Source organism: Micropterus dolomieu, linkage group LG13 (assembly GCF_021292245.1).
Source record: "Micropterus dolomieu isolate WLL.071019.BEF.003 ecotype Adirondacks linkage group LG13, ASM2129224v1, whole genome shotgun sequence".
NCBI classification, from domain to species: Eukaryota; Metazoa; Chordata; class Actinopteri; order Centrarchiformes; family Centrarchidae; genus Micropterus; species Micropterus dolomieu.
Genome location: NC_060162.1, coordinates 21,089,386 through 21,115,603, shown reverse-complemented (window position 1 = coordinate 21,115,603; position 26,218 = coordinate 21,089,386). Strand labels below are relative to the sequence as shown.

Sequence of the window (26,218 nt, the reverse complement as noted above, 5' to 3'; positions counted from 1 at the left end):
TATTAAATGGGATAACAGCTCTGACTAAAGGCTTCAGTCAATGTCCCTGTTCTTAGCATTACTTTTTAAATGTCAAATAAGTTTCCTTCAGCATTAATCTGTCATACACATTATCAGTTTGCACTGCAAATATGTATCTATTGTTATAAGTATTGTTTGGATTAAATGCAACATCTACATTGTATTTATTCACCACCCCCCTAATAGCTACGTCCTGGATGTGGTATTACTGTTATTATTAAATCCTATGCACCAGTTACTTTCACACTACTGTGGATATTAGGTTTCATTGTTTTGTCTTCTTTTCCAGTTTCATGGCATTTATTTTTCTGCTTTCATTCCACTCTCACTTGCATCATGGAGCTCATAGTTTGATCTTGTTTCTCTGTGCACTTGAGTTAAGCGGAGTGACTTAAACTGAGAGGAATTACAATAAAGTTGAGCTGAATTAAATTAAATTGAAGTTCAATGTGATAAATGGCAATCTTTCCCCCGTGCCACCCTTCTACCTTCTCCCCACAATCCGTCACACTGAGGCCTTTCTGTTCACAATAGATCAAATTAAATGTGTATATTTAGAAGTGTTGCACCATTGAGGGGTCCGAGACCCCTTTTAAGCCTCTGGTGATTCGGTTCCAATGCCTTGGAACAAAGTTTTATTGCAAAGCAACATTAGCCAAAAACTCTGCTCATACTGGCTGGAATTACGTTAGGTTCCTGGCAACATTAACTTATTGAACAGTCTATCAGGAAGAATTGGGGGAACTAGTGGGGGCTCAGTGATTTTAATGGCACAAGAAAACACAACTTGAGATTTAATGGGTTGGAATCAACAAAATGGCTCTGGAAACAGAAAATCTATCTTGCAAATGGTCACTCAATTTAGCTGAGGGGACATTCTGTTCATCTACAAATGAAATGTCGTTTTTAATGACTAAAATAAATGGATTTGTTAAGTTGATTTCTTTGAAAGTTCTTTTGTTTCCAATATCGACTCCGCTTTAGCGTCCTCTCTTGAATATAGTACCAGGGGTGTAGGATTTTGTTTTCTTATTTCATCTAAAAAAGAAATAACAGCTATTTTGGACCATTTAAACCCCTCATAAGCAGTATTTATACAGCAGGATTTATAAAGAAAAGAGTAAAGCTATATTTCTTTTTGTCATTCACAAAAGAGGTCCCCTCATAAGCTTTTTTTTTACATTTAAAAATGTAGCTATCGGATTACATTTAAGATTAACTGCACCGTGAATGCAAAGGAGCAAAACAATAAATTGTGTATAAATAAACCATCAAAAAATATATCACTATGTACTGTATATTCAGCAGGCCTTTCACAGAGTGTGATAGTATAGTACAGTAGAATGAACAAGGCAGATCTATTTATCATTTTACCACACATGGTTGTAAGTGGTTAGTTTCCTTTATCCTACTCACAAAACAAACTTTATAAACAAAGATGATACTGTATACAACAGATGGGTGAATATGATAAGTCACAGAAGTATGGGAAGCAAACATGCTCAGGTTTCTATTTGTATGGTGCACCAACTGAAAATACAGCTACACCTTAGAGCCAACCGTAGTATGTTGCCGCTTCCTCCACAGTAGGGTTAATAACTTGAAACATAAAATTCCTAATCTCCCCAAATATTTACCTATACTTCTATTTCCCCGTGCTACTAATATACTCACACGATGCAAACCTTTAGACACACACTCGTTAGCTGCGCAACAGGGAAGTGGAAAGTTAATCAGGGCATTACGACCCACACACTCACACACATAAATGCTACACACGCACACACGGCAGAGCTTACGCTCATCCAGACACGTTCATATTCACAGCCTCTCACCCACAATTGATCACTGGCACTTATGGAACAAGCAGGAGGAAGAGAAGCACCTGTATGTCGGAAGTAACATATCTGTTAACCCCCACACATACAATAGGGAGTCAGGTCAGTAAATCGGTGGTTAAAAAATTCTTGATGGGATTATGAGGAGTTAGCTTCAACAGCCACTTAATTGAGGTCAAGAAACAGACTCGCAAACTTGCCCGAGGAACTACAGTGAAGCGTCATACACATCCTTTAAGTAAGATTTCTCAGTTAGTATGTAACGGAAGCACTGCTGTATATTTAAGGGGCCACATACGGAGGTAGAGCGAGATGATCTCCGGCTCCTCCAGTCTGCATGTTTAAGTATCCTTGGGCAAGATACTGTACCCCAAATTGCTCCTGATGGCTGTGCCATGGGCATGAGAATGTGTGTGAATGTCAGTTTCTGTTTCTGTGGAGCAAATGCCATCAGTGTATGACTGTGTTTGAATGGGTGAATGTACTGTATGGTCGGAAGACTGGAAGGGAGCTATACAAGTACAGTTCATTTACCATTTAACATACGTGTGCATTTATATGCTTGTACGTGTATGTGTGTGTTCATGACTCTGACTGACAATAAAACTTTCAGTAACCAAATTTATTGTTCCATTTATTGTTCCATCTTCAAAATGCTAAATGATGCCTGACCCTAAAGCCGCTGCACCACTCTGTTCACTATTTATTTGTCATTAAACACTGGCTGGCTCTGACCTGCTGTAAGCCTCATTAGAATACACTTCCATTAATGACTCACATTAGGCAACACACACACCCCAGCACACTCAAAACATTCGGCTTTTTAATTCGGATTTTAATGAATTCCGCAAGCAAAGGTGAGAGTGCATGCGGTGGCTGACGCAGTACAGTGCTACTCAAAGCAGTTTCACCTCCGCATCCTCCTCGCCCTGTCTCAACGTTCATCTGAAGAGTGAGTATGAAAGAGAGATGTGCAGGCAGGGAGAAAGTCAGAGAAAAAGGAAAGAAAGGGAGGAAAGGAGCTCTGCGATGATGAGCGTCAGAGATCAAGGTAGTTGTTTTTTGCCTGTTGTTAAGGAAAGTGATTGTAAGAGAGGTAGGGAGGTAGGAGGACAGAAAAACAAGTAGCGTGGAGGGCAGTGAGAAGACAGCGGAGAAAACCTGTTGTTGTCATTCGCGTTCTTATGCAGATCTTCCATATCGTGCTCCTTTTCAATTGAGGAGGGCTGTATACGAAGAACTCGGATAAAATGAGAATGTGGGGGATTTGTGTGGGATCAAGATCCTGCATTCTCTTGGCCTTTGAGGGGGTCATGAGTAGCTGTCCTGCTATACATGAGAAGTCAGAGGTCAGGGTCGGTCACACACTACTTTTTTTTTGAATTTGTGTGCTCAAACAACTAGTCAAATTATTATCCTCCTTTCTTGAAGATGGTCATTACTCTCTCACTGAAGATGAGAGTGTATGATTTGTTTACAGTGCTGAATAAACTTATATCCATGTAGTTTAGGGAGATGTTTGGGCTATCCCTCTGTCTGAGAAAGAATAGGTCTGCACCAAATTAGACCAATCTACCTAACTCAAAAAAGAGAGCGCATTGCAAAGTCCTTGATAAAAACAATCATCCAGATTAACAGCGAGCCGTGCCGGTAAACAAACCCTTGGAGTCTTCCTTCCATCTCTTCAGCACCACAGCTGTCTCTTAAGTCAATACACCAGGGTCAGGAAGAAGAAATCATAGTGATAAAATGTACAGCGTTAATGGGTATCATCTACTATATTTTGTGAAGAGTTGCAGATCAAAATGTGTTATTCTTATTCAGCTTCAATGCTTATTTAAAGGTTTTGTGAGCGATGGAACAAGCTGAAACTTCAGTGTGAATGTACAGTGCTTTTAACTGGTTCAGACTTTTGGGAAGGAGCCATCAGAGAGAGAGAGAGAGAGAGAGAGAGAGAGCCTTGATCAAAGCTTTACTGGGAATCCCTTTTAAAAAATTAATGAGTTAAAGGAGCTGGACAGGACATAAACACACATATGCGCACTCGCGGCGCAAACACACGCCAACGTTCTGGCCCAGACAGTGAGATTCTGAGATTTCATATCTTAGCATAAAGGGCCGTGATTGGTTGGAAATGGTCCATTTCCAGACAGATGTTATCAGACAGTCGGGAACCCTGCGTATATACTGGACCAATTACAGACCATTCAGCACTAAACAAAAGTGGATTCCACGGATATTTGTTTTCTCATATCTCACATTTTGTCTCAATTTCATGATGTATTACAAACTTTTAGGAGAGAAAACACAGGCTGATTGACAAAATGGGGGATCACGTTTCCTTGTGTGCAACGGGGGCACCCTTATTAAGGATGGTTTCAAAAGCCACTTCCGCATTGGATCCAGTTTCAGGTTGATAAAATACCCGTATTTGCTTTCTGTAGCTCTAAATTTGCTCATCACAAGTGGACTGCATATTTTTGCTAATCAAAAAGACCACCAGTTTTCTCTAGTTAAATAATCTCACAGGCTAAATGTTATGTTAATGTTCAGCTCATTTTACAGGTCTGTGTGTTACAGTTTTGGTCTTGCATATTGTCTACTTTTACAATGTAGTGTGACGTATCTGTTTTACGGACTGCACACCTTTTTCCTGTCAACTCTACAGTTACAGCTACAAGTTAGTTACTTCACTTTTCACAGTTAACTTTGTACATATTTTTGGTCATTTTTATAATCACCACAGCGACTTAGATAACCTTGTAGTAAAGTTACTAATGTTAGCCTAATTTTCACAGCTTATTTTACACTCCGTAGTTGGAAGAGTTGCCAAAAAATAAAATGACTGACATATAACATCCTGTGAAAACAAGCAGGTTGTAAAAAAGTAGCTATAGCAACCTAACATAAGCTAAGCTGGTAAAATCAGGCTAGCATTTGTGCTAAACTGACTGACTAGCTAATAGATATATGTCACGCTACATTGTAGCGTGACAAGTAGAGAGTTACCATAAAACTTCAATTGAAATCCTAGTCCAATTAGATGCCTGTCCCATTTACTGGCCTGGTGTGGCTACAAATTTTGACAAATAACGCAGGTCTCAATTAGATGCCAGGTCTGAAGCCCATCGGGTCACCTGCTTGAGATAGTTCTAAGCTGCTTAGATCGTGCATACAAATATAAATGTTTAAACCTTTGTCAACCAAGGTTAGATTCTCCACAACTCAATGTTTCAGTTTATTTAGGTAGAGTAACAAAGTAAAATTCATTTAGATTTACTGGCACAATATGGTAAACAAGAGGAATGAAATAAGTGGTGACTCTCTTACCTTTGAAGCGGCCATCAAGTCAGAATACGTAATCATTCTTCATTTATTTGTATTCCTTTAGGAATATCAAAAAAATCAAAATGTTTTTTTCATAAAAAATTAATCCAAGGTGAAAAACCTATGTTTACCTAGATTAAAGGTTAGCCTAGATAAATTGAATAATTTGTGACTGTGATATTGTTACTGTAGTAATATTCACACTGGTTTAAATAACCAATTTGACAGCAGCCTATTTCCTATCTTTGCTGAGCAAGATATTGTGCAAAAGGAATTAAATGCCTGTCCAAAATGAGTTCATTGAATGAAGCAAATAAAAGCCCCGGCTACTAATTGAAGTTTTACAATATGCAAATATTTGAGTGTTTACCAAACCAGCAAAAAGTATCCAATAAACAGCCTTAATATGAGTACTTGCAACAGAAATGCACTTAGGAAGATCGTGTTTATGTGTGCTGGCACACACATACCAATCCATGTAAACACAAACTCGCAAACTATGATTTTAGAGACAGTTTCTCTTTTCTCTACATTTCAGTATTTGTTCCTTTTTTAACTAAGAATGTTTTGATACTCTATCTCCCTTTCTCTTTTAATAAAGCTCCAAGTCCCTCTTTCTCTCTCTATCATCTGTTATTGCAACATCTTCCTCTCTCGCTTTCTTTCTCTACGTGCCACTTTCAGTGTATTGCATTAGCACCCAGATGTAAACTATCATTATTTTTCCCCTTTTCAAATATATCTAGTCCAACCAACAGTTAAACACCCAGTACTGTAATCTAGCCAGCCAATCAAAAGGTAACAGCATAACCTCCATATCAGTGTCAATTAACCACTCTATCAGCTGCTGTATCTTCTAAGTGACTCTACAATCAGACAGGCACTCAGTCGGCCAAGTAGTCACTCAGTCTTCAATCTGCCAAGCCTGCAGGTCCTCCAGAAGGGATGCAATACTGTTACGTTGTGCTAACCAACAAGAATCCGTCAGCCAGTCAGTTAACTGAACAGTTTGTCAGCCATCAAGACAGCCGACCATCTAATCAGCAGGCCAGCTAGGGAATCAACTAGCCAGGGGTATCAAGGGTAAGGTTTTCCATAATAGAATTACTTTAGCTAGTGATCACACTTACAACATATAAATACAGGGACAGTTACTAGATTATTTCCTTCCTTACAATTATTTGAGTCTCAAATACTGTACAAATAATACAAACTATACAAAGCTCAGGGTATTTGCATTTGAAGACAATTTTTATTCTGTGATAAATGGGATAAATGGGAGTATTTTGCTTTCACTTGTAATTTTGCCGCGTTTGTGCTGCTTTTTTGTTTTTGCATCTTTTGTCTTCTTTTTGGTAGAAAATCTTGTTGTCCTATTTTCTTGTATTTTCAAAGCCATGCCTGAATGGGATTAGCATTACTTCCCCTTGCTGCCAGTCATGCAGTCAGTATGACTGTAATCCATCTGCCAATCCAGTCAGTCAATCAATTGGTTGAGCTCCATCTTGAATTTAAAATAAGTTATGCCAAACAGCGAACACTGATTACACTGAGTGCTACTCAGGATAATGAGTGCGATCTGCCGGCACATACATGGCTTACACATACAAGACATACAAACAGATGCACTACACACAGAAATCAATCTTTGTGCTTGTTTACTTACAGCAGCTGTCTGTCTTCTCTGATGACACATCAGAGAGCGGTTAAATCCCATGAATAATTGATCACATTTAGTTGTCTAGATTTTTCTTTTATACTTCTAAAAGTGCAGAGGTACACAAATCACAAACAGCTGATGTTTCAGGTGCTTTCATCATATAAGGCCTTTTAGTTTGGCCAGCGTGTTATGAGAAGGGGGGAGTTTATAGTCCAACACCTCTCATTGTGTTATCAGCAAAACCCAATGACGTCTTACTTGCATTTACTTTTCTTACTCTATAATTATGGCTAGTTAGGCCTTGTGAATATACATAGTAATGTATTATGTCTTTGCACCTCTTTTTTTCTATTTCTTTCTGTGAAAATCACCTGAACATCAAACCATAATGAAAACTCCCCTCGACTGAGCAGAATGGGAGGCCACTTTGCAATTGTTGCCTTGCAATTGCAATGTTCTACAAGAGAAAGTACATGATAAAGCTGCACAATTACGACAAAGTTGTTGCATTAACAGTACTTCCCATCACTACATGATATCCTACATTTGCATTTAGACTGTAAACTACAGAAAAGAATACTTACATTATTGACATTTTTTGGGGTTTAATGAGCGGAAAGATAAATGATTACCCAAATAGATAAAAAATTGTTCATTATAAAGATATGTCTAATTACATAAATATAATAAACATTTTCCGTCTTGCTTTTGGAGTGCTGTAGCTATTGCTAATTACATCTGCCTTTATGAGCATCTGCACATGCACGTGAATTAGATTAGACTTGGCTGTCATGCCTGATGTTGAGGGGTTAAAAATTTGCAAGTATTAATTTAATTTGAATATTTAACATGATCCATTCACAAGGGTGTGGATAAATAAGGCCGCAGTGTAGCAAAGCGTACGCCCGGGCATGTTGGAAAGCCATAGCGGCACGTGTCAAATGCTCAAGAAATAAATACAGCTTTGACAGCTGTAATACCATGGAATTAGTGAGAGAGTTAACCTCCTACTCTCCTGCTGTCTCTCATTTGCTCCCTTTCCCTCTGCAGTTCTGTTTCCTGATCTCTGTCTCTCTTCCCCTCTCGCCCCTCTGTCCATAGTAATTAGATGGAATCAGTGTGAGGTAAAGAAGCTCAGCAAGGGGCTGAGATGATACACATAAAAACATTTTGGCAAATGATGTCACGGCCGATAAATCTGCTGTTGACCACTCGGGTGATGGATTGAAGGATGGGAGAGGAGGAGATGGAGACAGGGACGGACTGAAGGGGAAAAGGATCCGGACAGAGGGAGTAATAGAAATTAGAGGGACAAGGAAAGAGGAGAGGAATGGTAGATATGAAGGAAAAGCGAGCGGGCGACAAGTGTGGATGATATGGAAAGTCAAGTGGAGGAAGAGGACAAAGTACTGGGTGAGAAGGAGAGGAGGAGGAGGGAGGGGAAAATAGAGAGGCATAAAGATGTAGAGGCAGGGAGAGGGAGAGATGGAAGGAAATGATTATGAGTGGAAACATTTGTCTCTCAATCAGGATATGGGCTCCCATAAATAACAGGTTCTCTCAGTCAATAGCATGATGTCACTACATTCTCACACACACACACACACTCTGTCTCACACGCATTATAAGGCAGAGACAGTGTTAGGGGGGAGTACATGTAGGTGCACTGCTGCTGCCATTAAAAAACTCACAAAGTACACTACCTTAATTGCACCATATTTTCTTCATTCTGTGTTAATTTTCTTTATTTCTTTTGTTCTCCTTCAGTACTGATTGCTCTTGTACTTTGCTCATTGGTATTCTTGTTGCGCTTATTCTTAGTATTTACTGTCTAAGACTCCCTATTAGTGACATTATATTGCTTTCTTTAGGGACTTTCAGGTATATCTCAGAATTAAAATGAAAAACCTACAGAGAGAAGGATGAAGAAGCAATCAGGGAAAACAGAGCGAGACTGTTAAAGATGCAGAGAGATACAAAATGAGATTAAGACAAATAGTGAAGGAATATAAGGCTCATTTTAGCCTTGTATGTGATCAATCTTCAGGTTCTTCGGTGCATGAGAGGATTCACTTTGTAGGCTACGTAATGTGAGTGATTGTATCAGCGCTGGAATAGAATAATCTGGGAGAAACAGAGACATCTGGGGCAGCCATGAGTAATGTGTTTTGTTTCATTTGAAAATCCAGGTTTGAACTGCATCTGACGCTGGTGTTCTCTTTTTTTATAGCCCATGTACCTGTCTTTCTTACCAAAGTACCAAATAACGTACTCACCTCATATTTGGAGATTGGTTGCCTGATTTTCTAATAGTTCAACTGGCTGTGAGTGCAAATGTACTTTAGAGATCTTGGACCAGTGAAGAACCTACTTCAAACCGACGTGCAAAATGACCTGATCCAAAAGGGACCCAAGGACAGTCGGAGTCTTTTATTATAGGGTTTATCGTATTTTTACGTCATTGCTTTGAAGGACAGCTATACAATTTGTAATTGCACATGCTTACCCATTTAACCTTGAATTAAATATTTTGTTTACAATTGAATTCTTTAATTACAGTTTAAACAAGCTATAAAAGCAGTGTTGTGTAACAGATACAGCTTTCGCAAACATTTTTGATAAAGAGCTAAAATGATGTTGAAAAACAGTAAAGAGTATATAGGCTATTAGAGCTGACTTGGTCTTCTTGTTAATTCAATGTCAAATATTGTGATTTATTTTGTTTACTTGAGGTCTAACACCTTGCAAATACTGATGCTGCTCACCTCGTCACCATGCCACACTGCCTATGGGCTTGCATTAAAACCATGTTGTAATTTTCATGAACTCTTGTTCTGCTGGCAGCACAATCTGCTTTCTATCAAAATCTTATGAATAAAAATAATGATATTGATTCTTGAAGGGATGATTCTCTCCTCGTCCTCCTACTCAACGGCCGTAAATTTCAGAGGTCATGATCGGCAGAGCAACGCAGCACGTCTGGTCGTATTTGACATTCAGCATGTTGCTAAAGCACAGCAGGGAAGTACTTCACAGTTAACACAGATGCTAAAACCTGTAAATATATCTAGAAAATCCATGTTGACAGTCGCACTCTTTGCTGTTGGTGATGTTAGCATTGAAGTTTATTCTGAGGATAAAGTAATGCTTTACTTCTTCACATGGATAACGGTTATTGCATGTGTATATGCGTATAAGTACTATACCGTAAAATAACTGTCTGAATAACTGACTGTTAACAGCATTGCCCCCATCTCACTCTCGTCTCTTTGTTTGTCATCTGTTCTGTATTCTCTCATGTCTTTCCCCATACAAGTCTTTTGTCTTTTCCACTCACCCAATATCGTTCCCGCCCCCCTCTAACCATCTCATCGTCTATTTTTCGCTTGCAATCAAAAATCAAATTCACATTCGAGGAAGTGTAATTGGCATGACCTCTGAGTCTCACTCCCTTTCTCGCTGCGGGTTTACACCTTTCAATTATTTTCGTTTTCCTCTGTTGTTTCAAGTGATGTTTCATTAAGGGACTGTCATTTCCGTTGCCAGGGCTTCCTTCTCGGAGTTTTTTATTTGAGTCAACATGAATCATGTTACAAAAGCTGAATGGAAATGGCACATTCAATGAACCTTCCTCATTTTTGGAAAAATACAGTTGCTGTTAAGTCTTGCTGCTGAAGAAATGTTGCAACACTGGTGCCAATAAACTTGGAATTACATATAGTGACATTTGTCATGGTTTTCCCTGCCATTTTAACAATTGTGTTACACAAAAGTGTTTTCTTGCAGCATCTTAGTTCTCTGCCACGTTTTGCTGTAATTTATGGTTGCGCTAGCTTCTCTGTGTGCTCTTGAGTGACGGCAGGGCTGAGCTCCCACACACGCGCACACACACACACACACACACACACACACACACAGCAGACAGCAGAGCAGAGAGGCCATGGTGGAGATAGTGAACCATGCCAAGTGAAGGTAACATTCTACTCGATTTCACTCTTGCTAAACTTCACTCAGTATTGTGATGACAGGAATAGGATTTATTTTCCTGACATTTTAGATTTGTTTCCAGTAAGATATTATTGAGTTTATATAATGACATTGCTGTTGCTGCTCTAGAAATAATACTCACTTATATTTAAAATATGAATCAATTCTTTAAAAAAAAAAACCAAAAAAAAAACCATTCTTTATTAATGAAAAATGTATTTATTTTACAAGGATGTCTGGTCCATCACAACTGGTCTGGTCCAAAACAACCAGTAAGAGTATTGATAATAACAAATTACTGTTCAAATCCCTTCACTATAAGCGTTTTGTAACCAATGTTATTTTGTGATTTTGTTGTATTTTTATAATTAATGGTAATTCATTCATGTAGTAAATGAATTTATTTGTTTCCGTTCTGCTTTTCAAACAAACTTTGTAGAAGTAAAAGAATCAAAATGGGAAAACGAGAAATGAGGAAAAAATTCCTCTTACGTGTTTATTTTCCTGAGCCTTATGTTCACAGGAAGCGCAAGCTGCAATTCTGCTGAATTCACAATGTTTGCCTTTTTTAATCTTTAAATGAATAATTGAATGAAAGCATGGAATGTGGCCAACATTTATTGGACCCACCAGCTTTCCTGATATGCATTCAACCCTGTATCACTCCCTGTCTGTCCATCAGTCTCTGTGTCTCTCTCTCCCTTGTCTGTCTCTCTTTTTCACTTTCCATCTTTCCTCCTTCCAGACATGTGGGGCTTGTATCTGTTTGTTACACTCAGTCTGTGGATGTTTTCTAGCAGTGTTTCGCATTGTCTTTATTCGGCAGTACACTGCTGTCATTAATTATGAAATCTCAAATGGATTTCCTATACACACAAGTACACACACACACACACACACACACACACAGTACACACAAGTACACACAATGACGGTGTGTGTTTTCCTCTTTATGTGCATTTTATACAAACTGAGTCAGTACAGATGGATCGACAGGATTGAACTCTCTTGTAAGGTCTGACTGTGTATGTGTGTGTGCACATGCATTACTCTGTGTGTGTAACACACACTCTTCCAAGTGGGGCATACCCCAGGGAATCCTGTCAATCAAACTTGCTAGCAATTTGTCAGAGAAACAAGACTCTTTCCAAGACAGACAGACAGACCTATGTGTGTCTCTGTCTGAGTGTGTGTGTGTGTGTGTGTGTGTGCAAGATTTTGGGTGCATATGTACATACTGGTAATACTATTAGTTGTGTGTGTGCATGCATGTGCCAGCTTATTCTATGTAGTACAAAAAACATAAGCAAGCGATAAAACAGCTACACACACACACTACTTCCCAAAGACAGAACTGACAGCTCTCTTTCTTCTATTCAAGTTATTCATTCCTCCCTCTGTCCATATCTGTTATTCCTATAAGTGTTCCCCTTTCACCTTTGCTTGCTCTCACCACTTTACTTTCTTTCTGCTTTTTGGAACAGCGCAAACAGTAAAAATAGATTGATCAGTAGAAAAAAGATAAATCCTACACTGAAAGAAATCTTGTAAATACATACAGTGAAGGCTGTTTGCTGTAATAAGTTTAACTTGACTTTCAGTGACTTTTTAAATAAATTAAGTTGTATTCAAGTAAAATAAGGACATCAGATCCCATCATAGCTAACAGCCGCTACTGAAGTAAACTTACAATTATTTGAGGACACAGTTTGAAGAAAAGGTAGGGTTTCCATCTTCTACACATACTGAATTGTTTGCGGCACAGCTCTCATTTTCTCAACGCTTTATCCTGCACGCTTTCATTCTCAATCTGTCTGTTTCCATTTGCCATCCGCCGTTTCTCTATTTTCTCAGTTTCTTCCAGTCTTCAGCCACTTTTATGGGGTTTTTTTCTTTCTATCTCTCGATTTCACTTCAACATTCCTATTTCCCAAGACATTTCTGCTCTGTTTATGTGTGTGTGTGTGCACGTGTGCGCGTGTGTGTGTATGACCCTCGTGACATAGCGATGTGCGTCACAGGGGACTTATCGACTTCCTTAGACTCTTTCTTTGGGTCACCTGACTTAAATAGCCCAACTTCACTGGTTAATAAGCCAAGGCCACTCTTCACTTAAAGTCAAGGGAAAAATTGTTTAACACACATACACACACACACACACACACACACACACACACACACCATTTACACACACGGTCTAATTTATGGTTCTGTATTTTACATGAACTCTTTTCAGCTTCTCTCTTCTCCCTCAAAACGTCAGTACACAAATCATTTGAAAAATGCTCATGATCATCAGTTGACCTGACTGGCTTCTTTGTTGAGCCCTTATTTGTTAGGGAGGTAGCCTTGGTAATGTGGCCAAAATATTAACACCATGCAGTGAGGCATGGCAAGCTGATTTGGGACCTATGAAGCACATTCAATAACGTCAATCACGGTCAGGCTAAGCAGTCACACAATGCTGGCTATCAACTCAGTAAGTCAACCTAGGGTTTCCCAATGCAGCCATGAGCACGTTCACATAAAAGGGGCAGTGTTTGCAGAATATGGCCAGTTGCAAACATGGACAAGTCTACGAAGAAGTTAAACACATAATCAAGGCTAAAAGCAACACAGCTGCCACACAGACAGAAAATCATCACTGTGTGAATACATAAGTTAACAGTCTTATAATATCACTGCCTCATCATTAGATTATTTATGTGTGATGTGACTATAATTACATTTGTGCACTCCATTAAATGAATGTGTTGCTTAGATGCATTCTTATGGTGAGTAAGAATTTCTCGTCACCTCAAAAATCTGATTCATTTATTTTACATCCTCAAAAATGTTCCAAACATTGTTCTAAAATAACTTCATAAAGCAACAAAATGAAAAATGCCAAAACAAAAAGTGCTCAAATAGCAGTGGAAAGACTGTATCTCAATCATGTAGGACTGAAAACCCAAAATTAAACCTGAAGTTACCTCGCTCGTTACCTCAAATACTACTTTGTAGTACACGCCCCTTAGTCAGTTATTATTTCTCTGTTTGAGAGTGAGTGAGGAAAAGTGAATTCCACCTACAGTAAGCTTTCTCACAGGTACATCTCCATGTTTTCTGCTGCACCTTTGACCACACAGGCAAGTACCAGCTACTGTAGCTCAGTAAATCTTACCCTCCACAAGCAGTGGACTATGTCACGATAAAATCAACAAAAACTAAATAATATAATAATAATAATTTATGCAAAAAAAGCAGAAGGCAATTACAGGAGAAAAAAACACAACTTGATCACGTAAGTAGAGTAGGACAGAGTTGAGAGAGGTTGAAAAAAGTCGAGCACAGTAGAGAGTACAGTGTGGAGTACAGGAAAGTTGAGAGGAAGAGAAGTGAGAGTCAAACCGTATTTACTTTTTGAGAATCGGGAAGAGCACACTAAGGATGACCAGACGAGATAAAACAAAAAGAATCTGCGTAGGCATTCAGGCAGAGAAGAGGTACAGTGTAATGAAGAACAAGATAAAAATGCATACTCACCAAGCTGACTGCGTCTCTGAGCGTAGGCCACCACCACCGCGGCCAGAACTACACAGCACAGCGATGTCACAAGGTTTGCCATCTGTAGACACACACAGAGCACAGTAGTCATCAGCGTGAGTGTGCGTGAGAGGCAAGAGAGCCGGCGAGGGAGTGTGTCCGCCTGTCGTCCTGATTGACTGACAGACCCATAGACGCCTCCAACAACACCGTGTAAGAGATGGAGAGATAGCTGCTTCCTGTCCTCTCCCTGTATCTCTCAGTGTCTCTTTATCTCATTTCACTATTGTGGTCCCTTGAGTGGCCTTTTCTCTATCCTTCGCTGTTTCCTTCCTACTCGTCAAACTCCTGTAATTCAAATGGAATTCCTTACTTTACTTCTCTCACTGTTGTTGTCCTTTTGGCTGTATAACCTCCTTGTCTCTCTCCCTTTCTTTCTGTTCATCAGCCTAATGGGCCCATCCTCTCTGGGATGGGCTATGGCCAGCAGCTCTTAAAGGTATAGAGCACCATAAACAAACACACACACAGGTTTTCATGTAAAACAACAATACGTCATGGCCAATCCTCTCACCTCATTGTTGTCTCCCATAAAACATTTACAACCTGTTTAACGTTTAAGGACTTTGCTTTTAGATTTTGCAGTTTGCTTTCTTTCGGAGAGTGACTTGAGAAGATAGATATACAGTAAATGTCAGCACTCTGCCCAAAAGAAAACTACCTTGTTTGTTGAAGGAAAAGTTCCATATTTTGGGAAATACTGGCTTTCTTGCCGAGATGAGAAAGTTGATTCATTCTCTTGTCTTGGAGGTAAATATGAAGCTAATGCCAGCAGCCAGCTAACTTGGTGTGTTCCATTTACCTCGAAAGTCAGAGGTCGGAGCTGGGAATGACGTCACACTGAGTTAACGGCGTTCCAGTTACAAGTCGGAAAACCATGCTTGGCCAGTCTTTGTTTACAACTAGACAGGTTAGCCACTGTTACGCTGGTAGATAAAAAAAGCGCATTGTGCGGTATCTACTCATACTTGGACAGCCCTCTGTGTGCGAAAGTTTATATGAGCCACAAGTACACAGAAGTAATAAACAGTATGAACTACAGCTTTCACTAACTGTTGATACTCAGAGCAGCCATCTTGGATCACAAAGTCGGGGTAGTGGGGTTCTCCAGACTTTCCAAGTCAGAAATCCAACTTGAGGGGGCGTTCCCTTTGAAATTTCCGACTTTGAATTTGAAAAATGCCGACTTCCCATGTCAAATGGAATGCACCATTAGCTTAGCGGAACGACTGGAGACAGGAGGAAACCGCTTTAATCAACATGTTTGTTCAAGTTCAGCGTTAAAACGACAAACAGCTTTTTATTGGCGGTTATTGGGCACACCTCCTGGCCGGCATCCAGCAGTAAGCTTCATATTTAAAGCGATAAAGCGAAGAAGCGTGTTTGCCAAAATATCAAACATTTCCTTAAAAAGTAAATGAACATAAGTGATAAAAGGACAACCCACATTTTTTAAAAACTACCCTGTACATTTGTGTCACATCTCCGGCGATAGTACAGGTTGCCAGATACAGCTCGTGAGCACATATTTTGGTTTCAGTCTCAATGGCACACGGCTATTGCACCACAAAATTGTTCCCTCATGCAGCTTCCCTTAAAATGTTTACATTTCTTTTTTTGCACGGCTTAAACACACAAGATTCGTCTTCATTAATCAGCTTTAGAGAGAATCCCTATTGTGAAACTGCTAGGAGGGAAAAGGTCAGAGGTCAGGGCCAGCTACAACTTAGCTACACCACTGGAGCTCATAGGGATTCATCAGTGTGTTCAAGGACACCTGCCAGCAAGGAGGCTTGAACCCAGATCCTCCTATTAAAATGTGGCCCCTCTCTTTTCTCTCCCTGCACCTCCTCTTCTCTCTCTGGGCTACTCCTCCGTCTCCTCTCCACTGTTCAGAGAGATAGTTGTCTCTCTTACAGACAAAGGGTGTCTCAGGGTCTGCTTGCTGCTGAGACTTGCAGTGAGTATGTCTGCATGTGGAGAACAGAGAACAGAGCGCTTTAACTAAGAGGCAAGGAGAGGAAAGTGAATTTCCTTGTTGTTTTGATGCAAGACTCCAGCTGTTGCAAACCATTGTCATCTCCCATTACCTCTTGGGTTTTGTTTTCTCTCTTACTCCTTCTACTCTTTCCCACTCTACTTTTACCATTTCACTCTGTCGTTTTTACTGGCTTTCCATTTGCCCTCCCTCATGTTATATCCTTCACTCCTTCTGTCTCTCTTTGTTACATGAACACCACTACGCCGTGTCTAAGCTTCTCAGAAAGAGACAAACATATCTGCAAGTACTTCTGAGCAATGTTCAAGAACATGAAAAAGCTTTTACAGTCTGACTAAAACCTCAAAAGGCAATAAGGTTAATACGTATGTTTTCATGAACGACCAAACTAATGGGGTAAAAAAAAGAAAAGCTTTGACACTTAAACAGCTGATGACAGTAAAGATGAAAAACTAAAACTAATTGTGTTTGGAAAATTATACATTTTCACATGAAAATGATTTATATATACATTCATTAAATCATAAGCATTTCAAATTATATAAATGTGATTTTTTTTTAAATGTCAAACAACACCAAGTAGATAATAGACAATAAGACAATGAAAAATCAAAAGAAATGCTGTTTTTGTCTGTATCTGGCCACTCAAGAACACAACCATTTCCCAAACTGGTCCCTACTACCATTTCCCTACAGAGAGCCACTGCATATTTCGCTTATACAAGTAAACTGGGAAATGCACTTCTGTATTGGAAACATTGGTCATCTTGGATACAGTTAATGCATTCCTCACCCAGTATGTTCCATTTCCCTGCAAACACACAGCATCAAAACAATAAACGTAGTATTTTTTTTATATTGACACGTGCATTATTATAAGCAAATTCATATTCTTTCTTACTTTACAGCACATTTTATTCTGTTTTCTTGTGAGTCAAAATCTTAAGTTTATTTTTAGACCTGAGATTTTTTTTTAACTGTGTGCAGTGACACCAGGGAAAACCTCTTGAATGCAGCCATTTTGGCTTGCTACTACAAGGCATGGCAGAAATGAGTGTGTCCTTGTGATGTTTGACCTATCCTCTGCACTCACTGCCCCACCTGTTGAATGCACAGTTTGCGTTTACAGATTTTGCTTCATTCACACTTTACCCTAACATGCATTTTGTTCACAGAGCTGACCTGTGCCATAATAATGGCATTTCACCGACTTAAGGACCTAGCCACAGGTACATGAAGACACAGACACCTGAGGGATTACGGCGGGACGGGAGTAAATTTTACAAGAAAATGGGACAAGAAAAAAACGTAACGGGAGCGGGGGGACTGTAATCATAGGTCAGTTTTTGATATATAAATATGAATTTTAAATATGAATATATTTTCAGATTTTTTTAGTCGGGGATGGGGCGGCACAGGATCACTTTTGTGGGAGTGGGATGACACAGGAGTGAAACTCCTCTAGTGCAGACTTGCATGAGAATTCCTGTAAATACTGGGATCTGAATTCCTGGTATTCAAGAGCCGCTTTCTAATAAAAGGAAAGAGTGTATTGGAGTTTCCACTATATTAAAGATTAGTCTTTGTGTATGTCCACCTGTGACTTCCAAAGATAGAAATATTCACTGAAAGTTTGTATGCATGCATATGACTGAGTGATAGACTGTGTTTGTGTGTGTGTGTGTGTGTGTGTGTGTGTGTGTGTGTGCGTGCATGAGCTTGTGTGCCTATTTGTATGCGTGAGTGATTGGCAGCTCATATGTATTTCATCTGAGCAGATATTGAGGAGAGTGACAGGGGGTGAAATTAAAATTGCATCCCTTGTCAGAGCATCACAATCCCCATCTCTGCTCTTCAAGTGCTGGTTTACCCATCAAAATCCAAATGGCATGTTTGCATGCATTTGGGATCCTCTGGGTGCAAACGCTCCAGTGTGTATGTGTGCGCTTGCTTGAAACTGTGGGGGTATTTAGCCCGTCTATCAGCAAACAATACAGTTTTGAAATCTGACAGCTTCAGATCGCTCACATAATGACAGCCCACGGGGCGGTTAGTGCTGCAATCACACAAACTCAATACAAACCCTCCTCCCTTTATGCATCCATCCATCCTCCCCTGACCCTTCAATTTATTCCCTTCTTCTTCTTCTTCTTCCCTTCTTCTATATTTATTTATTCATTTCTTATTGGAGGGGAAAGGGCTGAATAGGCGTGATTCTTTTGGCTGCTTAATTAAAATATATAATTCATCGCTGCGTCAAATGATTTTGCCTCTGCGTCTTTGTGGAGTCCGATTTGGGAACATTTGCATTTAAATTGGAAAGCCAGGAGGGAAATACACTAGGCGGGCTGTGGTGTGCGTGTGTGTGAAGATAGAAGGCATCCTTTCCTTAAAGAAATGCACATCCATAGTCTCGTTCTTTCTTAAGTCTTTTTTTCTGTCACAATGTGAAACGTAAAAAATCACATAGTTGGCCAAATGGCACAAGAGAACCTCCCATAATGGAAAGCTTGGAGATTTGTCTTTTGAAACAATAACTTTGTGTCAACTAACAGTCAACTAATGTCAGTAAGTTTCAGTGCCCTCGTCTTGCTAAATCATTTCCCTCAAAAACAACACGGCCAAATTCCCCTGCGAGCGAGCTGTCAGAAATAAAATCACTCATTAGAAATGCGTCTGCAGAGAAAATAAAGAGAGGCATCCTCCTGGGTAGTAAATGAGCTCTCTGGTTTATAACAAGAGAAGAGTTTACAGCCCTCGGGAACCTCAACAGTAGCTATCAAATGAACAGGAGAAGCTAACAATAGATAACTTGGATTGTTATTCATATGCTGTGTGAAAAGTTTATTTTCAAAGTGAGATATCCATCATGTAAGAAAAATGACACCTGCTCTGACAAAATGTTTATGGCATAAAATATGGCACAAAACTAATTTTTGACCTTTTAAAGGTTACAGGGAATTATCTTACTCAAGCGAGCAATTTCTTTAGGGTATGTAGTGCAGTGAGATTAATGGATGGTAAAGACAATTAAAGTGTATATGATGCTGAGACCGTGGTGCAATATCCTGCTGGGACCCAATTGGAAGTCATCTGTTTTTAAAGAGGCTGAAACCAGTGTAACTGGCACCACAGAGCGGGTTAGAAGTCTGTAAAATCACACTCTTCTCTGTCTGCTTGCTTTATATACTGACTCACAGCAACACAACTCACCATCTGGAGGAATGGGCTGTGCGCATAAACAGGAAAAAGTGCCTCATATTGCAGCCAGGGAAAGTACAAAACAGGCAGCCACACAACACTTCTATTGGAGCTAAAACATAGAGCCTCCTAAAGGAGTAGTAGTCCCATTAAATCCAAAAGTAATTAAAAAAAAAAGACAGAGTTATGATAACTCAAATGAAGGACAATCACCAGGAAAACCTGCCTGGGAGCTGGTGAATAACTGCAGAATATTCTAATTTGGTCACCTTGAGAAGTAAAACCTTGAACTTTTTAGCGACGGCATCCTGACCAGGGGGTACACTTTACATCAAACGTATCCTCGTTGCAGAAATAATACTCCTGATCTGTGATCTGTGCAGCCCTCACTGAACTCGCTAACCATTGACACGTTTGTCCTACTTCGCAGTAATGATACACAAGCAGATGTGTATATATATATATACACATCCTATAACGCTTAAGGAGAGAATTAACGTTTATGTAATTAGTGACTGTAAACTAACTGAAAGGTGTTTATCCACAAAGGATTCCAGCATTAATTGGCTCAAATGTTAATGAGTTTACTGTGCCTGTGACCCCGACCACCATATTAACTGGAAAACTGAATTTATAGCACCTCATCCATCAATAACTGTCCTGCACGTGATCCTTTTTGACCAAACACATGCGTTTACACGCATACACAAACACATAATCACAAAAACAGTCACCACCTAAACCTTTAATGTCATGCTCCCTATCCAATAATACAACTTCCTCATTCCCATAATGCTTTACTTTGCTTGGCAACACTAATTCTCTCATCAATCATGCAGGATTGCTGCAGATTACCCACAAGCGCTGAGGTAGGGGTCGAGCCTGATAGTGTGTCTGCTGGCATTTTGGGTACAGCGCACACACAATTATGATGTGCACAGTTGGCATTTGGTGCGGAGCATTGATAGCCAGACGGCTGTGACCTTTTTCACAGTCGCTCCGGCTATAATTGCTCGCTAAAGACAACGTCAATGGTGACTCAAGAGCTGGCAGGGGTCGCACCCATAAACACACGTACAATCGCGCAGACACGCACCCTAATGCATGTGCGTACGGACGGTGGCACTTGGCTGTGAGTGATAAATTCAACCATTGATCACATGTGACTGCTCTCAGCTGGCTGAAATTTAGATGACCTGAACACATCAGCTAGTATGTGCCATGTACGCTGCAGTGCTGCTGCCGCTATGGTGTCTAACCTGTGTAGCCAGTACATTCTGCACACCTCACCTGGCTAGTGGTATAAGCTCATCCTGGGCAGATACCGGTCTCTAATAATCTATGGGTAGAATTTGTGTATTTGATTTTGTATTAAATCCTTAGATCCTTGTATTAAAAATGGTGGACATGGACATTAACTGCGTAAGCACAACTGGAAACCTGATAGAAAACCGGGCCTCATCATGCTTATGTCAGGTAACAGATCTCTGATGTGCATGTATGAATGCATATCATGTGGAGGTTTTTTGCATTTGAGCATGACTGTGTGTGTGTGTGTGTGTATGTGTGTGTGTGTGTGTGTGTGTGTGTGTGTGAGAGAGAGAGAGAGAGTGTTTTGGTCTCCACCCAGCCATCTGGAGCTCCTTGTGTGTGTAGAAGCAGATTTAGGTGGTCAGAAAGCTCTGGAAAAACAGAGTGTTACCTCCAGCCCTCTCACCTCTGAACTCTATAAGTGTATCAAAGCTAAGAAAACAGAGCACTTTGTGTGTGTGTGCGTGTGTGTGTGATTGAGTGTGTGTGTGTCAGCATTCTTCAGGCCTATAAGGCTTTGAATGATGGGTGAAGACTCCCCTTTGTGAACAGGGAGCCTCCAGGAGCTGTGCAGCGTGTGTGTGTGTGTGCGTGTGTGTGTGCACGCGTGTGTGTGTGTGATGGAGAGTGTGATGTACAGGCTGTGATGTTCTCAACAGAGGTGTTTTTACAGGGAGTTAATCAGAACCAGAGCTGAGGCCTTGCCCACAGTGGATGAAATACACACACAAATTCCTTGTCCTACCTTTCCTTAACTCAGTACTACTGACCCCTCTGTGTTATACATTTGTAAATTGCTGTCTGTTCAAAAACCCATTGACACATTATTTAACTTCCAATTAAAGTAAAACAGATTAAAGCAGGAAGGTTTCACATTTAAAAAGATGAAACCAGTGAATGTTTGGCATTTGTGATTAATAAAATTATCAACGATTAATCACATGTCAAAATTGTTTGTTCATTTTCTGCTGATCAACATCAAGCACCCTTTATATACCTCTGATTTAACATTAGCATTATTATATCTTTGTCAGATACACAATGGACAGTTTAAAGAGAAAACATTTTAATCGATGCTGCAGAATCAGATATTTTCTTTTCTTTTTTTCAACTCACACATTATCCTTCATTGTAAAAACACAACACCTACATTGCCCACAATGCAACTCAGCCTCAGACAGTTCAGTTCAGTTCAGACAGAGATTCTGGAATGTCACGCTAGTAGTGGCTAACGTCGCCTCGACATGCTCACATGAAGCACAGAAGTGGAGCAGGCTACAGAGGTCTGCTAAACTCACTTCCTTCTGCCTCTAGTAGTCTTCAGCCCCAACTGACACTGCATTTATCAGCCTTCACACAGCTCCCACTGTCACAGAAATCCCCCCCCCCCCCCCCCCCCCCCCCCCCCCCAATTATGCAGTAGTTCTCCCCAAGACTTGTAAACAGACCTCGATAAATAAAATTGGTGAGTCACCCTTTCAGTGGGTGTCATGGGTGTCTGGCTGACACATTAGTATCTCAGCGAATACAGATGAACATAAATTAAATGTCCACACTATAGACAACAGTGACTGGATTATGCAGTTGATTCACTGTCACAAGAAAGCTAAAATACATCTCTTTTATTTCCATTTCCACCCTAAGGTAGAAAGCTCTGTGGCAGTGGAGTCACAAGTCACTCACCAATCCAGCATCTGAATTTGACTCAATGGTGCAATGCTGATATTTAACATCTACAAAAACTTCAGTGAGCAGCTGAATAATGAGCTCTGCACCAGCCAAGTTCAAGAAATACTTATGGCCAGTGTGATGAAGGGTTTTTGTCTTCCAAAACCAGCTGATGTTATATAGGGAATAATTGCCTGTTCTTCTCAGTGTGCAGGGCAGCCTCTTTTTGCCAGGACTGAAAATACTAAAGCATTTCTTCCTTCAATAATGAAAGGAAAGAAATGCAAAGTATCCAACAGTATCCACAGGACCCAGCAGGTTCCTGGCTTTCATCCAGGCAGGTTCAACCCCTAGTCTGGGAAACTGCAAGGAAGTGCAAAGACACCGTTGGTTGGTTGATGGTTGAAAAACCAGTTTCCTGGAGTTAAAATAGAGCCTCAGTGGTTAGCACTGTTGCCTTACAGTAGAGGAAACTGAGATTTAAGTTTCAACTAGTGGAAAAGGAGCGTTTTGCAAGAAACTACCGAATAGACACTGTTACTGCCCGGGTGTGCTTATGTTCTGCCCTAAGGGTTTTTTCAGCAAGATAGCTCATGAATGCAATGCTTTTTAGATCTTTGGAAATGTTACACATTTTAAGACCCTTTGTAAAGATCACCAGAGGAAGATGTTCTGTAATCACAAACCACAAAAATCTAATGTTACCTTGATAACACATAAGGGGACCTCACTGTCATTTTTAGAGCCCTTATGAAACCACTTAACCACCAAAAGGTAACGTAATCTTGACAACAAATAAGGGGATCTGAATGCCCACTGTGATGTCTGTGCGACAGGAAGTTGGGTTTGCATAGTAATCACAGGTAAATTCAACCCCTCAAAAAACAACCCCTGTCCAAATGTTTTTCTGCCATGCCTTCTTACAACACTAAAATATGCAAGAATTCAAAAGCAAAAAAGATTTTTGAATAACTGAGTTAGTATTCAATCTGTTCTGCCTGCCATTCCACTTCAGTCTTCCCAATTTTGCATGCAAGGATGGCGATGTTTGATTCAGGACTTGTTCAAAAGAAAGGATAATCTAACCCATTGTTTGTCTCCAATATATTAGCACGGCAGCATCTTTTCAAAATTGAATATCTGCGTTTGCCTTTTCTCTCCCAAACTAGAGCCTATTGATCTTTCAGGCATAAGATGCAATAGTGAATACGGCCTTACGTTGGTGAGATAATGTGAGTGACAAACAGACAGAGAGGAAGACTGAGAAAGAAGGCTGCGAAGTAGAGAGAGACGGAGAGAACAGATGGAAAGGAAATAGATAGAAAAGACAGACAGAGCGAGAGATGCATGAAGAGCAAGAAACCAAGAAAGACGAACGCAATTTTTCCTTCTGTCTTATTGTGGCGGTGTGTGTGTGTTTGTGTGCGAGAGACTACATGTGCGCTGTTTGTGTGTGAATGCGAGCCGGAGCGTTTTGCTGGAAACTAAAAACAGTATGTTTACTCAACCTGTTTGCCAAACCTCTTTAGTAAATATAGAAGATACAGTAGCAGCATAGACCAGGCTTATGCACACTTACACGTACACACAATCACGCACACATACGCCACACAAACACTGTGTGTATTAAACTGTCCGCCGGTCTGTACCACAGGAGGCTATTTGTAGAGTTGGTTCCTATGGCCTTCATGTGGGTCTGTCTATTAGTTGGGTGCCACAAACACACTAACATTTAAGACCACACGTCCATGCACATTAGGAAAAACACAATATAAGTTGTGGGTAAAACAGACAAGGACATGCACTAAACCTTGAACACACTCATTAAATGTACACTTTTTATGCCTAAACACACATACTGTAGGTGTGCACAAAAACCCACACGCACTGTAAGTTAGGTGGCCAAGAAGTTCAGTAACCACATAAACATGCTAACTATATTGAAGCATTCACTACAGTACAGTTAAGTGTCTGTTGCTTCTTTCTGAGCAAACATACGACTCAAATAGTTGTGTGTGGAGGTGGGGGGGGTCAAGGACATTTGCATCCTTGCCTCATTAGCTTCATATAAAAGTACTGAGAGTAATGAATTGTGCTTGTTAATATTTTTCATGTTTCTTCTGTAAAGACCATTTCGACACTGAGTATTCAATCAGAATTTATTACAGTATTCTCACAAAGGGATCCACTAAAAGTAACTCGACAGTCAAAAATGTTAACTGACCAAAATATGATATTACAATAAGTTACTGTAGGGTTGAATACCTTTGAATGTTTTAACTTTGTATCGTGTTTGTTTTCACTTCTCTGTAAAGACCTTGAAACTACCTAAGTGCATGGAAAGTGCTTTATAAATAAAACCACCTTGCTTTGCCAAATACTGATAGGCAAAATCTGCAACATGATTAACTCATAAGCATATTGCTCGGGAATAGGCCAAACCCATCTTGAAGTAAACAAACAGCTAACAGAGACCTAAAGTTTGCAAAGCAGAGTGTTTTGGAGGGAATATTTGCAGGCAGAAATGTATTTTATTCCTAAACTACATTTAAAAAAACGAATTTCAAGGAAATAAAAATAAGGGTAATCCAATGAATGCCATTATAAATGCACAAAGACCATTATTTTTGCTTATTTAAATCACAATCCCATTATTTGATCATGTGTATTGCAGAGACAAGTGGCCCACCGCAAGGAACCCTGCTCTCTCGGGTCATCAACTCCAACACCCTTAGCGCATTATGAATTCAGATACCACTTAGGAAAAAGGGCGACCTCTGATAAGAAGCTAGGTACTGGCCTGATCGTCAGTATGAAATGTCTAACTCCAGATTCAAAGGTTTTCTAGTCAACCCCTTCTTCCTCTCTCACCCTAGATTCCAGAGAGTAGGGCACTGAACACATAACCTGGAATGAGCTCCTTAAGGGGCCAGTTTGCTGGTTATCTGTAATGAGGTGTGTTAATGTAGGCAGTGTGGATGTTAAAGTAAGAAAACACTAACTTACCAGTCTGGATGAGGGGAAGAAAATTAAGAAAAAATAGACAAAAAACTATTTCTGGTTTCTTAAGGTGTCCACTCCAAGAGAAACTTATTTACTTTCAAAAAATGCAAAAAACAGAGCCCCCCAAAAGTTCCCCCCTTTTTTTGAGCTCTAGGGTCAAGTACTTAAATAATTGATCGGAAGGAAGGACCTCACCCCTTTTCCAAACGTCCATTGGCTTCATTACTTAGTAGGCGCAACACCCTTTTGCTCTAGTCACAGATTAACAATAAAAATATCAAGTCAAATAATAAAGCATGTAGATTCAACCATCTATGATTGTGTAATCTTTTCTCATTTCCAATGCATAAAGTCCAATGATATAGTAGGTCTCAATTTCAAAACAAGACAACATTAGCATTTCTTCACTTATCCATGTTGAATGCATCACACAAATGCAAATCACAGAAAAAGAAAAATCTTCCTTCTGTTCTTGTAATCTCAAAATGACGTTGCTTTCATTTTCACAATGGCTGGTGACGTATAGGTTCATTCTTTCCCAATTATTTTGACATCATGTGGGGGATGCATGGGACATCCTTACAAAAAACAAGTTTTAAAGTTTAATAAAAATGTATA

At 39.9% G+C, this 26,218-nt stretch overlaps 1 protein-coding gene across 8 annotated transcripts in view; it reads right to left on the bottom strand.

The window, feature by feature from the left end:
* Positions 1-26,218, bottom strand: part of cntfr (ciliary neurotrophic factor receptor) — a 262,439-nt gene that overhangs the window by 146,227 nt on the left and 89,994 nt on the right. For 6 of the 8 annotated variants that reach the window (XM_046067328.1, XM_046067327.1, XM_046067324.1 and 3 more), the window contains one exon: positions 14,359-14,440. In XM_046067328.1, coding sequence (XP_045923284.1) covers positions 14,359-14,440 — 82 coding nt within the window. The other 2 variants (XM_046067329.1, XM_046067322.1) reach the window with 2 other exon arrangements.